Source organism: Drosophila montana, unplaced genomic scaffold (genome assembly GCF_035044405.1).
Source record: "Drosophila montana isolate Dmon_TW-CO22-7 unplaced genomic scaffold, ASM3504440v1 contig_531_1, whole genome shotgun sequence".
Taxonomy (NCBI): domain Eukaryota; kingdom Metazoa; phylum Arthropoda; class Insecta; order Diptera; family Drosophilidae; genus Drosophila; species Drosophila montana.
The window spans coordinates 1-12,873 of NW_026998858.1; the positions used below are offsets into that span (position 1 = coordinate 1).

The following is a 12,873-nucleotide window of genomic DNA, read 5'->3' on the forward strand; positions in this document are numbered from 1 at the left end:
ACATATATACTTATGCTGTTATTCGTTAACAGCTACAAAGAGAGGGAGAGTGAGTAGCTCGCATATGCCTGTATTAGTGAGCATATATATTGCTCACGGAATGCGCTCAGACGGAGTGTGGGATCTGCAGCGTAAGCATAAACGGTCAGCTAGTGAGGCTAGTGAACCGCGCTGCGTAATATGAGACAGAGCCAATACATAAAGCGGCTCTGGGCTTGTTTACTATATTATTGTTATTGTATGCAACAAAGTGCTGCATACTTTATATTTAAGTACAGGGTATTATGTAAGGGCATATACGCACTACACCTCCACTTGCTTGTCGATGACTTGTTGCATCGCTGGGTTCCTCGGGTAGTACCTCTGCTTGATGGGCTCATTGTCCTTCATTACGATCCGATGGCTAGCTATTTGGGACACGCCTTTCAGCCCCTCGAATCGCGCCAATTCCACCTGTAGAAGCTCCCGCAGACTCGGCTCCAGATCTGCCGGCCAGGCGTCCTCCCCGTTGGGACTCCCCTCTCCAGACCCTTCACCCCTGCTAGCCCCGTTACTAGCTCCCGCGTCCTTGTTTTCCCCTACGACTAGTTTTCCCGCTAGAACGATTTCTTCCGAGGCGTGAGGCTAAGCAGCTCTTTCTCTTGCTAAGCAAATATAAATTCGAGTCTCCGCCCAATCGCCGGTTAGTCTTCTTTTTGCCTTACGAGGTTTAAATTGGGACCCTAATCTTCGGTTACCATCCTACTCCAGCAGGCTGTTTCTTCTTAACCAACCGTAGGACAATCCACGGTGTTGTCTTCCTATATGTCTTCCTGATTGTTGGCAACATAGATATCTCTTTTCTCTTAGAGCGTCTTCAATTCTCTGATCCGTCTAGACCTACCAGGAATTATCGCCCCTTATTTCTACCGACGTGCGCAACAGATTACGCAATGCACAATTATTTTCGCTTGCTATGCAAAAAATTGCAATGGTTTGTATCACGTTTTATCCGCCGCACTTTCTCTACCCCTAATAAAATCGTTGCTTTCAGGATACTTTCGGAAACTCACTGACCATTCCCAGCTATGAGCAGGGGCATATCTTTGCCGGACAGACTATACATTTTTCCATCGGGTCAGTGATTTCCCATTATTATCTCTTTATCCTATCTAATTAACACTCTATATTGTTATGATAAATGTAAAGAACCACGTCTTGTTTGGTTTGAGGTTTTATCGAGAGTGGTTGCTCTCCTTTATTCAGTTTTTATATTAGGCTTATTACATAGAGTATTCTGAGGGAGCTCTGCCGCTAAGAACGTCGGTAGAGAGAGAGAGAGAGAGTTGCAGTACATATGTGCCTATGTAGTTATGTATACATACATATATATGTACATATGGTACATACTCAAGAAGTGGTTACGCTAGCGATCTCACGCTGCGTCCAGTCCGCATAAGTGACGGATCATATTACTGGACTTATGTATATTTATGATTGTATAAACATAGCAACAAAGTGTCGTTATGTTATGAGTTGCTACTCTTACTTTTAAGTTGGGCATATGACCACTTGTTATATTGTATACTCTACAATACTGTGGGCATATGCTCATTTGGCATACAACATACTACAATATATCTATTATTAATTTCTTTACTCTATTAATTACTTCTTTCTATGTTTATTTTTTCCTATTTATTGTATTTTCTTAAATAATGTAGTAAATTAAGTATATATTTAAAATTTCATTTAAGAACACTAATTTCTCTACTAACACCATTCATCTTAGCTGTAAGCTGTAAGCGTCGCTTACAAAATTAGCTGTGAAAAATGGGCATAGCTGGCCGGACGGGCAAATAAAACACCTCCATCGGTCGGTGATGCTATTAGAAAATTGTGTATTCTAATTAGGCTTTTAGCATTTAGTTTTTAATTTTGATATACTGAATAATTATAAAATTTTTGTTGACCATTAGTAAATAAATAAAAAAAGAAATAGATGTAGTTTTCTCTGTGACATTTTGTGTTGAAGATATTTCTTCAGTAGAATATATACAGAAGAATATATACTATTACAATAAGTATAAATAGCAGTACGTTTGTTAATTGCAAATGGGATGTGGTGTCCACAACTTGTACCACGTTTACTACATTGGCAGTGTTATCATCTGCATTAGATTGTTCCAAACCCATTTTTATATAATATCCCGGCTTTTTTTTCAATCGGACGATTAGGATTAATCGCGATTAGCTTTTTTATAAGAAAACGAGAAGGAAGATACCCATGCAGACCTAACCTTTTCATAATGCTCATAGTGCTTTCCCGTATCTAAGAAGCACAGGGAAAATAGTTAATGACACTTAATTAACTGAGTATGGTTAAGATGTCTTGAAAAACAAAAAGTTTTCCATATAACAACTCAATTTCGACCGATCGTTCCTATGGCAGCTATATGATATAGTGGTGCGATTTCAATAGTATTTTGCGAGCTTAGTAAAACTAATAAATGCCGAGTTTGGTCAAGATATCTTGAATAACAAAAAACAATTCCATACAACAACTTAATTTTCGACCGATCGTTCCTATCGCAGCTATAAGATATAGTGGTTCGATCTTAATAGGATTTTGCATATATATGAGGAGCATAGTAAAACAAATAAAGGCCGAGTTTGGTCAAGATATCGTGAAAAACAAACAAAATTTTCTTACAACTTAATTTTCGACCGATTGTTCCTATGGCAGCTATATTATATAGTGGTCCGATATTGATAGGATTTTGCATATATATGACGAGTGTAGTAAAACTAATAAATGACGAGTATGGTCAAGATATCTTGATAAACAAAAATGTTTTTGATACAAGAGCCTACTTTTCGACCGATCTTTCCTATGGCAGCTATATTATATAATGGTCCGATCCAGCAACAGGAAGAGGCTTTTCTGCAGTTTCATAGAGATAGCTTTAAAACTAAAAGTCTAGATCGCATAGAAACAGACAGACGGACAGCCGGACATGGCTATATACTGATCATGGATATATAAACTTTATGGGGTCGGAGATAATACCCTCTGCAAGGGTATAAAAATGGTGATAAATTTAATGCATTTTAGATTTTTATAACTTCACCTTAGAGTTCTATTGCTCGTTACCTTCATTTTTTTTTTTTGGGTTTATTACATAATTAATAAATTTGATATAATTTAATGAAGCACATTTAAATTCTTGATGAAAATTATTTTTCTTTTTGTTATTTTATATCTTGTGTAGTATGTATACCCGACATATTGTAGTGTATCTATGTAAAATATTCTTTGTTACACTTCGTCGCAATATATAATACATAACTAAATATATATATATATATATATATATATATATACATATGTATATATATATATATATATATATATAACTTGATCAGCCATGTACGCTACGTATATATATCTTAATTTCTTGCCTTTTGCATATATACAGAACACATAGAATAAGAACCTCATGTATTAAGCTTCAGTCCGTTTCATGTATAAAAGAATAAATCAGAATTAATAATGAAGCTGAACGGAGCAGACGCTCCGTACGACAAAAGAAGTGTTGAATATTAAAAGGCAAATATTACATGGCGACCGTGAAAGGTGTTGTCGGTCGTTGTCGTCGTTGTGTGTGCAGTTCATGATGAACAATTTAAAATAAATATCAGTTTTACATACTTATGGTGAATTAAATTAAGCAAGCTGGTCACAATTATACGCACTATCCGCCCGTTGACATATATATAAAAAGTGTGGCAGCCGAACCAAGCGGCTGCTACTGTAAAGACGTCTTGAGCTTAACCTATTGAAAACGCACACAGAAGATCGACAACGCTGCAAAGAGCGTATAAACGAGCTCAACAAGCAACTTCGTTCATAGATAATGTTCATTCACAAAGCGTGAAACTAATAAAAGCAGAACAGAACAAGAGGTAGCTGCTATTTATTGGGCAACAACACATTTTCGACCACATATATGGCAAACATTTCACAGTAAAGTCGGATCACAGACAACTTACATTTTTATTTTTAATTAAAAGCCCCAGCTCAAAATTAACACGCATGAGACTTGGATTGGAAGAATATGATTTTACGGTCGAGTACTTTAAGGAAAAAGATAATTTTGTGGCAGACGCCCTGTTGCGGATAACAATATCCGAACTAAAGAATATTCAAAACAACGTCCTGAAAGTCACTACCAGGCAACAAAGTTGACAAAATAAAAACTGTACAGTTAACAATAAAGAACTTTTGCCAAGGCAGAGTCTTTAACATGTATCTAAGCCCATGGTACATGGAGTCATTATCAATAAAGTACGGAAAGTAGTGACCTTGCGAATAACTGAATCTAAATGTTTATTGAAACAAGATAATAAACTTATAGCAAGTATTGATGTTGACGATTTGCATACCAATGGATTTCTCTACTTAGGTAAGTTCTTCCAAAGGCATGAAACACAAGCCGGTATTTTAGAAATCAGCCAACTCAAAGTGGCACTGAGTGAGAAGAATCAATTTCAATAGATACTTTCAAAACAATGGGCAATAAAATATTAAAATCAGAGTAGCGCTACTCCAGCCGGTGAACCTTATATAAAATGAACAAGTAAGAGGTTCTAGTCGGGAGCTCCCGACTAAGGGATACCCTGAACCCTTTTATTCTAAAACGAAAAACAGCTCGAGCTACGCGCTCGCTTGCTTTAGTATTAATAAAGATAAATTATAAAAAAAAAAGTTCCCTTGGCAGGGTTGAAACTCGCAACTTACCGCACTACTTGCCGAAGCCTCCACCCAACAGCCACACCAGCCAAAAAAAAAATCAGTTTCCCCGGTAGGGTTCGAACCAACAGCCACACCAATTATTAATTATTATTGAGAAAAAAAAACAAAAACAATCGCAATTGCAATGCTGTTGATAGAATTCAAAGAAAACACGCATTAATGTGTGTGTGTACATGCATACAGAAATTCTTGGAATTTGCGCTAGCTGCCGCAAACACGTGGGCTGCTAAAACACATTTTCTTTCGTGTTTCTTAACCGATATTGATGAAATTATCCACAGTACATAATATTGTACTAGAGAATATTCATGTATTATCAAAAAGTCAATTGCATTTAAATTGTGGCTTATATTGTGAGCTGCATAAATTGGTTTATTTACTTGATTTAAAGCTATGAGTAGTAGGACTGGTATAATATATATTCTTGATCAGCATAAACAGCCGAGTCGATCTAGCCATGTCCGTCTGTCTGTCTGTCCGTCTGTCCGTCGGTCCGTCCGTCCGTCTGTCCGTATGTATGAATGCAAGGATCTCAGAACCTATAAGAGCTAGAGACTTGAAATTTTAGCTGTAGGTCCTCCTATTCCCCGCGCAGATCAAGTTTCGATAAAATTCGATCAAATCGATATCGAAATCCTGTTTTTTGAGCAATTTCGGCAAATAGTATGAGCTATAGTCACCAAACTTGGCATGTAGTAGTATATATATATATAGTATTTTTCATTTTATCCCTATCGCCTGTCGGAAGAAGAGGGTTCAGGGTCGGGAGCTCCCGCCTAGAAACTTTTACTTGTTTTATTCTGTTTTTTGTCATTTTCGTATGCTCTCACAATGACAAAAAAAACATGCGATAAAAAAATTCCTTTATATGATTTTTGCTATTTTCTTTTATTTTCGATCGAAAATTGTGCTTCGTTTTCGCGTAATCAGGTTAGCACATGCAAATTCAATTTGGTTTAATTTCAATATTTGCACACGCACGGTCACCAAATTTTTTTTGCAGTTCAAGTATTCTGTTTGTGGGGGAGGCGTCAAATAAGTAGTCTTTTATAATAATAGTGGCACTTTATTAGGCACTTTCGGCTTGCATATAATGAACTTTACATTAGAAGTGATTTGCATTTTTTCTAGTTGGAGTTATGGAGGTGGAAAGGAGACCACAAGGAGAGTGCTGAGCGCATCTTGGATGGAATTAGTGAGTGAGTCTCTCTCAGTGAGTGAGTCTGTCTCACTGAGTGACTCTCTCACACTGAGTGAGGCTCAGTCAATGCTGTGTTCAGACTAGCAATGAACTGGCATGAACATTCTCCCCCCCTGGCAATATGCAGATTGCAAGGATTCCTATTGCGTGCATGTGCCAGAGAGTATCCATCCAAACTTAGTATTTTGAGCCATCGGCAGACCGCCTTGGCTCGGGAGGATACCTGGTAGGATGATGTCTGGGTAGACGTCGGCGCCGAGTACCAAAGGTACTGGAGATGGACGGAACCAGTCGTTGTCCGCCAAAGCGACGTTGCTAAACGGGTCCTTCATGTCCGCTCTGACAGCTCGGGCTGGAGTTATGCAGCTGAGTTGCGGGTCAGCCATTAAGACCACCTCTCGAGACATCTGAGTTGTCTTGGAGCGTAGCACGGCTGTGCACGCTCCTTCTGCGCCAATGCGTGTGACGGAAAGGCCATAGGCCCTTGCCACGGTTGCATTAATGCGGCTTACTGAACAACATGGATCGATCAGAGCCCGAGTCTCAAGGGTCTTTTTCCCAGTGTCGAGCAGCACTATGGCGGTGGGCAGTATACTGACCCCCTTATGCTGGAGAAGGGACGTAAGCGACGTCCGTATGATAGCACGTCTCGGGCTTGGGGGTGATGTGCCGCTGGAGGGCGAGGAGCCAGAAGCTCTTCTTGTGGGCCTGTTGTCTGACCGAGAGGGTCGAGCGCTCCGGGGATCCCGCATGTGGAGTAAGGTGTGGTGGTCCTTTTTGCAAATTTTGCACTTGGCTCCACTGCGACATGATTCCCCTGAATGCTGATGAGCCAGGCAGTTGGAGCAATATTTGTTAATTAAAACGGCTCGGAGACGCTTCTCGGGCGTGAGCTTCAAGAAGCGCTGGCACTTGCGTAGCGCATGGATGCCTCTACACACCCGGCATCTAAAAGAGTCCGTTCCTTGGCGTTGAGTGGATGCCTTCGTTGACGGTGCCATGCTGGTTCTCTACAGAGGAGTGAACTGGAGAATAAGATGTAGGAGAGGTGTTATTATGTGATGGTTTTGTTTGAAAGAGGGATTAGTTGCTTTTAAGGATTAGTCGGTGGTGTTATTTGCCTCAGTAGGAAGAAGGACCAATTTGGCTATTGGCCTTCGGATGACACCACGAGCGGTAAGCACGTCCACTACGCGGACCTTATCATCTGTGCCTGGGCAAGCCAGCTGGACTCGGCCAAGGCGCCATTCATTTATTGGTAGGTTATCTTCCTTGATAACCACCATATCACCGACTTGGAGGTCCCTTGTAGGGAACTGCCATTTGTTTCGCTTATGGAGCTCTTTTAAATACTCATTCTTCCACCGGAAGCAGAATTGCTGGTGGAGCGCTTTGAGTCGCTGCCAGCGGTTAATTATCGAAATAGCGTCTTCTTTGATTACTGGCTCGTTAGTTGCCAGAAGAGGGCCACCAACTAGGAAGTGGCCTGGACTTAGAGCCAATAAATCAGTCGGATCTTCCGACATTGGAGAGATTGGCCTGGAGTTAAGGCAGGCTTCAATCTTGGAGAGGAGAGTCGCGAACTCCTCAAATGTATATTTTGAGGATGTGGTGGATTTGTAGAAGTGGGTCTTAAAGCTTTTGACACCTGCTTCCCACAATCCGCCCATGTGAGGAGCGCCAGGAGGATTGAAATGCCAACACAAGTTTTGATGGCTATGCTTGGATAAGATGAGTTCTTTGGTTGCTTGCAAGAAATCTCTCGAAAGAACGGATGACGCTCCCACAAATGTTTTCCCATTATCTGAGTACATCTGTTGTGGAAGGCCACGTCTTGCGATAAATCGCGAAAATGCGGCCAGGAATCTCTCCGTGGTTAGATCTGTTGTGGCTTCTAAATGGATTGCTTTCGTGCTGAAACAAACGAAGACACAGACATAACCCTTGGTTATTTTGCATGCTCGACCAATGTAGCTTTTAATATCGAAAGGTCCGGCAAAGTCTACACCCGTATGTGTGAAGGGTCGGGAAAAGGTTGATCTCGCCCTTGGGAGCTCGCCCATAAGTTGGGTCTGGAGTCGTCTGCGGTGTATTACACAGACCTTGCAGGAGTTTATGGTCGATTTTACCAGGACCTTGAGCTTTGGGATCCAGTATTTTGCTCTTATGAGGCGCATTACCAACTGATTGCCTCCGTGAAAACAAATGAGGTGGGTAAATCGGACCAGGAGGCGTGAAAAATCACAATTGGCCGGAATGATTATGGGGTGCCGCTCATCGTAGCCTAACGAAGTTGACGCTCTCACCCGTCCACAGGATCGCAGAATACCCCTTTGATCGATGAAAGGGGTTAAATTGCGAATGCTGCTTGATCCTTGAATTGGCTTCTTATCGAGCAAACAGCTATACTCCTTAGGATAAGCTTGGCGTTGAGTATACTCGATAAGTCGGAACTGAACTCTCGTAAGTTCTTCATTACGGAGCTCGGCGGGAAAGTGGATCGCTGGATTTCTACAGCGCTGGATAAAGCGACAGACATATGCGATAACTCGCAATGCCTTGTCGAATCTGGAGAATCGTTCCAGAAGGTTATAGGAGGGTAGCTGTGAGACATTGCACTTCACTGCGCGTTGTTCAATCTCTGTCTCAAGTACCGTAACAGGAACTGGCCATTGGTCTTGTGGTAGTTGTAACCATTCCGGTCCATGCCACCACAAAGTGCTGCCCAATAGGTCCCGAGGAGAAACCCCCCGACTGGCTAGGTCAGCTGGGTTATGTTCGGATCGAACATGGGACCATTTGCCATTGGTTGATGTTATCTTGGCTACCCGGTTAGCCACAAAGGTAGACCATTTGCATGGAGGTTTATCCAACCAGGCAAGAACAATAGTGGAGTCTGTCCAATTGAAATTTTCTCTACTCTGGATGGGGAGCTGAGGAATAAGAGCCGTGGTGAGCTCGGAAAGAAGAACGGCGCCACACAGTTCTAAGCGTGGTAGTGATACCGTCTTAACTGGCGCGACTCTCGTTTTTGCTGCGAGAAGGTGAGTGGAGATGCATCCGTTGATCTCGACGCGCAAATAAAGTGCAGCACCATATGCGCGCTGGGACGCGTCGCAGAAGCCGTGAAACTGCACCTTTGCCTTTTGCTGAAAATCGACCCATCTTGGAATACGGATCTCTTCGAGAGAGGGATAGTCGGTAAGAAAGTCATGCCAACGTTGAACGAGATCTTCCGGCAGGGAATCATCCCACCCCAGCTCTTGTAGCCAGATCTCTTGCATGAAAATCTTTGCTCGAACTATCACAGGTGCTAGCCATCCAGCAGGATCGAACAATTTCGCAATCTGTGATAGTACTTCACGTTTAGTGAGCGAAGGCTGAGATACCATTTTGGACGGAGCAAAGAAAAACTGGTCTGTTGTGGCTTGCCATCGAATGCCTAGCGTTTTAGCGACGCTGGCCTCTTCGATTTCTAAGAAATCCGCACACAGTAAGTGGTCCCTTGGTATTCCTTTTAACACTTCCTTTGTGTTGGATGTCCACTTTCTCAGAGGGAACCCGGCTCTGTCGAGTGCCATGCGGAGTTCTGCAATGGCTGAAATTGCTTGTTGCTTCGTGTGTGCCCCTGCTAGAACATCATCGACATACATATAATTTTCAATTATGTCGGATGCGATAGGACATTGTTCTCGGATATCACGAGCAAGTTGATGGAGGACCCGGATTGCGAGGTATGGGGCACAGTTTACCCCAAAGGTAACTGTATTGAGTTCGAAGTCGCACAGTTCTTCGTTCTCATTGCGAAATAGTATTCGTTGGTAGGGCGTATGTCTTGGATCGACCTGGATTTGCCGATACATCTTAGTTATATCGGCATTGAAAACGTAGCGGTAGAATCGCCACTTTAGTATCTGAATCGTCAAATCGGATTGGAGTACTGGTCCCGTGTGTAGGATGATCATTTAGACTTTTGCCATTGGAAGACGGGCTGGAGGCGTTAAACACAACGCGAACCTTTGTTGTGGTGCTGTCGGGCTTAAAAACAGCATGATGCGGCAAGTAAAAATTATTGGGGTTGCTGTTTGGAGAGACTTGTGTCATATGACCTAAGTCGAAGTACTCCCGAATCACGGAGTCGTACTGCTCTTTCAAAGGAGGGTTTCTTTTTAAACGATTCTCGTTCTTTAGAAACTGAGCTAGTGCGATAGATCTTGAATGTCCTAAGTCTATGTGATTAGGTTCTTGGAAAGGTAGGGTGACTACATATCTGCCATTCTCGTTCCTTGTTGTTGTTCGGATGAAATTACTCTCACAAAAAGAGTCGGAGCTCTTTACCAGTTTGACTGGAATGTCCTCCACCTCCCAAAATTTTGTGAGAATGACGTCTAACTGCTCTTCTTGAGAGACAGATATTCGAGTCGAGAATGACGAGATTGTGGTGGATGCGGTCTTTGAAACTGGGCCTGTTAAAATCCACCCGAAAATAGTTTCCTGGCCCAGCAACGTGCCACATATATTAGGATGGGAGCCGCCCGTTAGTATGGACGGTAGGATATCAGCGCCAATCAGCACATCTATCTGCGAACTCTTGTGGAAATTAGGGTCCGCTAACTGGAGTTTTGGCAGGGTTGTCAATAAACTTTGTGGGATCGAACATGATGGTAGATTCCCTGCCAAATGTGGTAGGACGTAGGCTGATGCTTCGATTTGGATACGAGGCTTGGAAGGAGAGCCAATATTAAAATGGCAGAGCTTGCGAGGCTGGGCTGCAACAGCTTGATTTAATCCCGATACTTGTGCCTGTACGGATTTATACGGCAGCTTTATCAGGTGGAAGAGTCGCTCGGAAATAAATGTTGCCTCTGATCCCGAGTCGATCAGTGCACGAGCTGTATAATTTACACCCAAATGGCGAACATATATAACAGCCGTGCTTAGGAGAACACCGTGGGTGTTAATTGCAACATAATTGTGAACATTCGTTTGTTGGGATGGAGTGGACTGTATGGATTGATTGGAGGGAGCTGTTGCTTGTGGCATGGAGACTACCGTAGGGCTCAATTGTGGAGTGTCACTACGATGCAAGAGCGTATTGTGACGACCTTTGCACGTAAAACAATTGTGAGCACTTGTGCAATCCCTTAACTGATGACCCCTAGCGAAACAGTTTAAACATAGTTTTTGCTGTTTGATGTAAGTTGCCCGTTCGCTGACGGGCATTTGGAGAAATCGTGGGCACAGACGGATAGGGTGATTCTCCCTGGAGCACAATTTGCAGGCTTGCGGCTTGTTAGCGACCTTATTCTCAAATGAGTTAAGCCTTCTAGTGGTAGGAGGTTCTGTTCGAACAATTCTGGAGTGCGCTGGAGTATTTGCGCTTGGCTTAAGCTCTTCTATCGCTTCGAGAGTGCGATAGCGTTCTAAGAGAAAGGCGTTCATCTCAAGCCAAGATGAGATGTCGTTTTTTCTGGAGATGGACTGTTCCCATAAGGAGAGTGTTAATTTGGGTAATTTGGAGGAACATAGGAACACGAGGATACAGTCCCAGTTTTCTATGTTGATTTCGGATAACTCCAGAGCTGTTAAGCAACCTTGAATGGTGCTCTGAAGTTCCTTAATTGCCGTCCCAGACTCTTGGGAGATTGGCTGCAGGTTGAAAAGAATCTTGAGCTGGCTGTTGACTAACAATTTTCGGTTCTCAAAACGCTCAGTCAGATTGGCCCAGGCTGATCGGAAGCCATCGTTAGTCAAAGGTGACTTCGATACAATCGCCTGAGCCTCACCGCTGGTTTTCGCATTGAGATGGAATAATTTCTCGACCTCTGATAACCTAGGATTATTTATGTAAATTGCGGTAAAGAGGTCTCGAAATGTGGGCCAACGTATGTAATCTCCGCTGAAGATTTCAGTGTCGCAAGGAGGTAAGCGACACCCGGTGGGAACATATGTCGGAATGGTGGACTGAGCGGATGGTCTATTTTGGGCGTTAGCGGTATCGATTTGCTCGCTAAGTTTAGCGGCGCATCTCTCATATACCATGTAACAATAGTCGTACTTGGACTGCATAACTGAAATGGTTTCCATTGAACCGGCTTCCGAGATTATTGTTGAGCCGACCTCGTACTCTTTTTCAACCTTGTCCCACAAGGCTCGCACTTGGTCCCGACGGACCTGGCACGTATAGAGAGACGGGTCAGAGCCTCCAGGAGTGTTTATTTTTGCCTCAAACTGACTTAGCCGATCAGTGACCGCAATAAACTTGATTAAGGCCGCGTCTGTCATATTTTGGGCCGTTTTTGTATTAGCTCGCGTGGAAATCGGACTAGATCTTGTGCTAATGGTTGCCTTAGTGCGTCCGACTGCAGTGGTCAGGGATGTTTCGCTTTTAGCTTTGGATGGCAGGCGACTGATTTTTATCAGTGGACTTGGCCTCGAACTAAGAGGTGCCTGAACAGTTCCCCTTGGCGTGGACGCGGATGATTCGCTTTTAGTCCGGGACGATGTTTCCCTTTCGACTCTAAGGGCTGCTGTTGGAGACGGAGAAGTTCTGGAGGTGCTTGCGGACGGAACTGCTAAACGATGCTTTGATTCTTCCCCTTTGCCAGTTGGCATACTAGGCGGAAGCGATTGGGTAGGAAAACAAAGGTGCTCGCTTCTAGTAGTAGAGGTTGCGATGCTTAAAACAAAGAAACACTGGAATGCCGATACAGGTAAATAATCGGGTTTATAATTCGATTGATATTTAATTAATAAATTTATTTGATTTGATTTAAAAAAAAATACGATTATTTATTAAACAAGGGAAATAATAATAAAGAATTTCGATGCTCGTTTCGATAATTTTATTATTATATTAGTCTATGAATACGGTAAC

The 12,873-nt window shown here is 42.6% G+C and overlaps 2 protein-coding genes across 2 annotated transcripts; both read right to left on the reverse strand.

The window, feature by feature from the left end:
- Positions 1–7,096: 7,096 nt before the first annotated feature.
- LOC135439586 (uncharacterized) lies at positions 7,097–9,388 on the reverse strand. The gene has a single exon (XM_064698320.1). The coding sequence runs from the start codon at positions 9,386–9,388 to the stop codon at positions 7,097–7,099; it is 2,292 nt and encodes a 763-aa protein (XP_064554390.1).
- A 472-nt stretch (positions 9,389–9,860) lies between these two features.
- Positions 9,861–12,611, reverse strand: LOC135439587 (uncharacterized). Its single transcript, XM_064698321.1, has one exon. It carries the CDS (start codon positions 12,609–12,611, stop codon positions 9,861–9,863), a length of 2,751 nt encoding a protein of 916 aa, XP_064554391.1.
- Between the last annotated feature and the right edge of the window lie 262 nt (positions 12,612–12,873).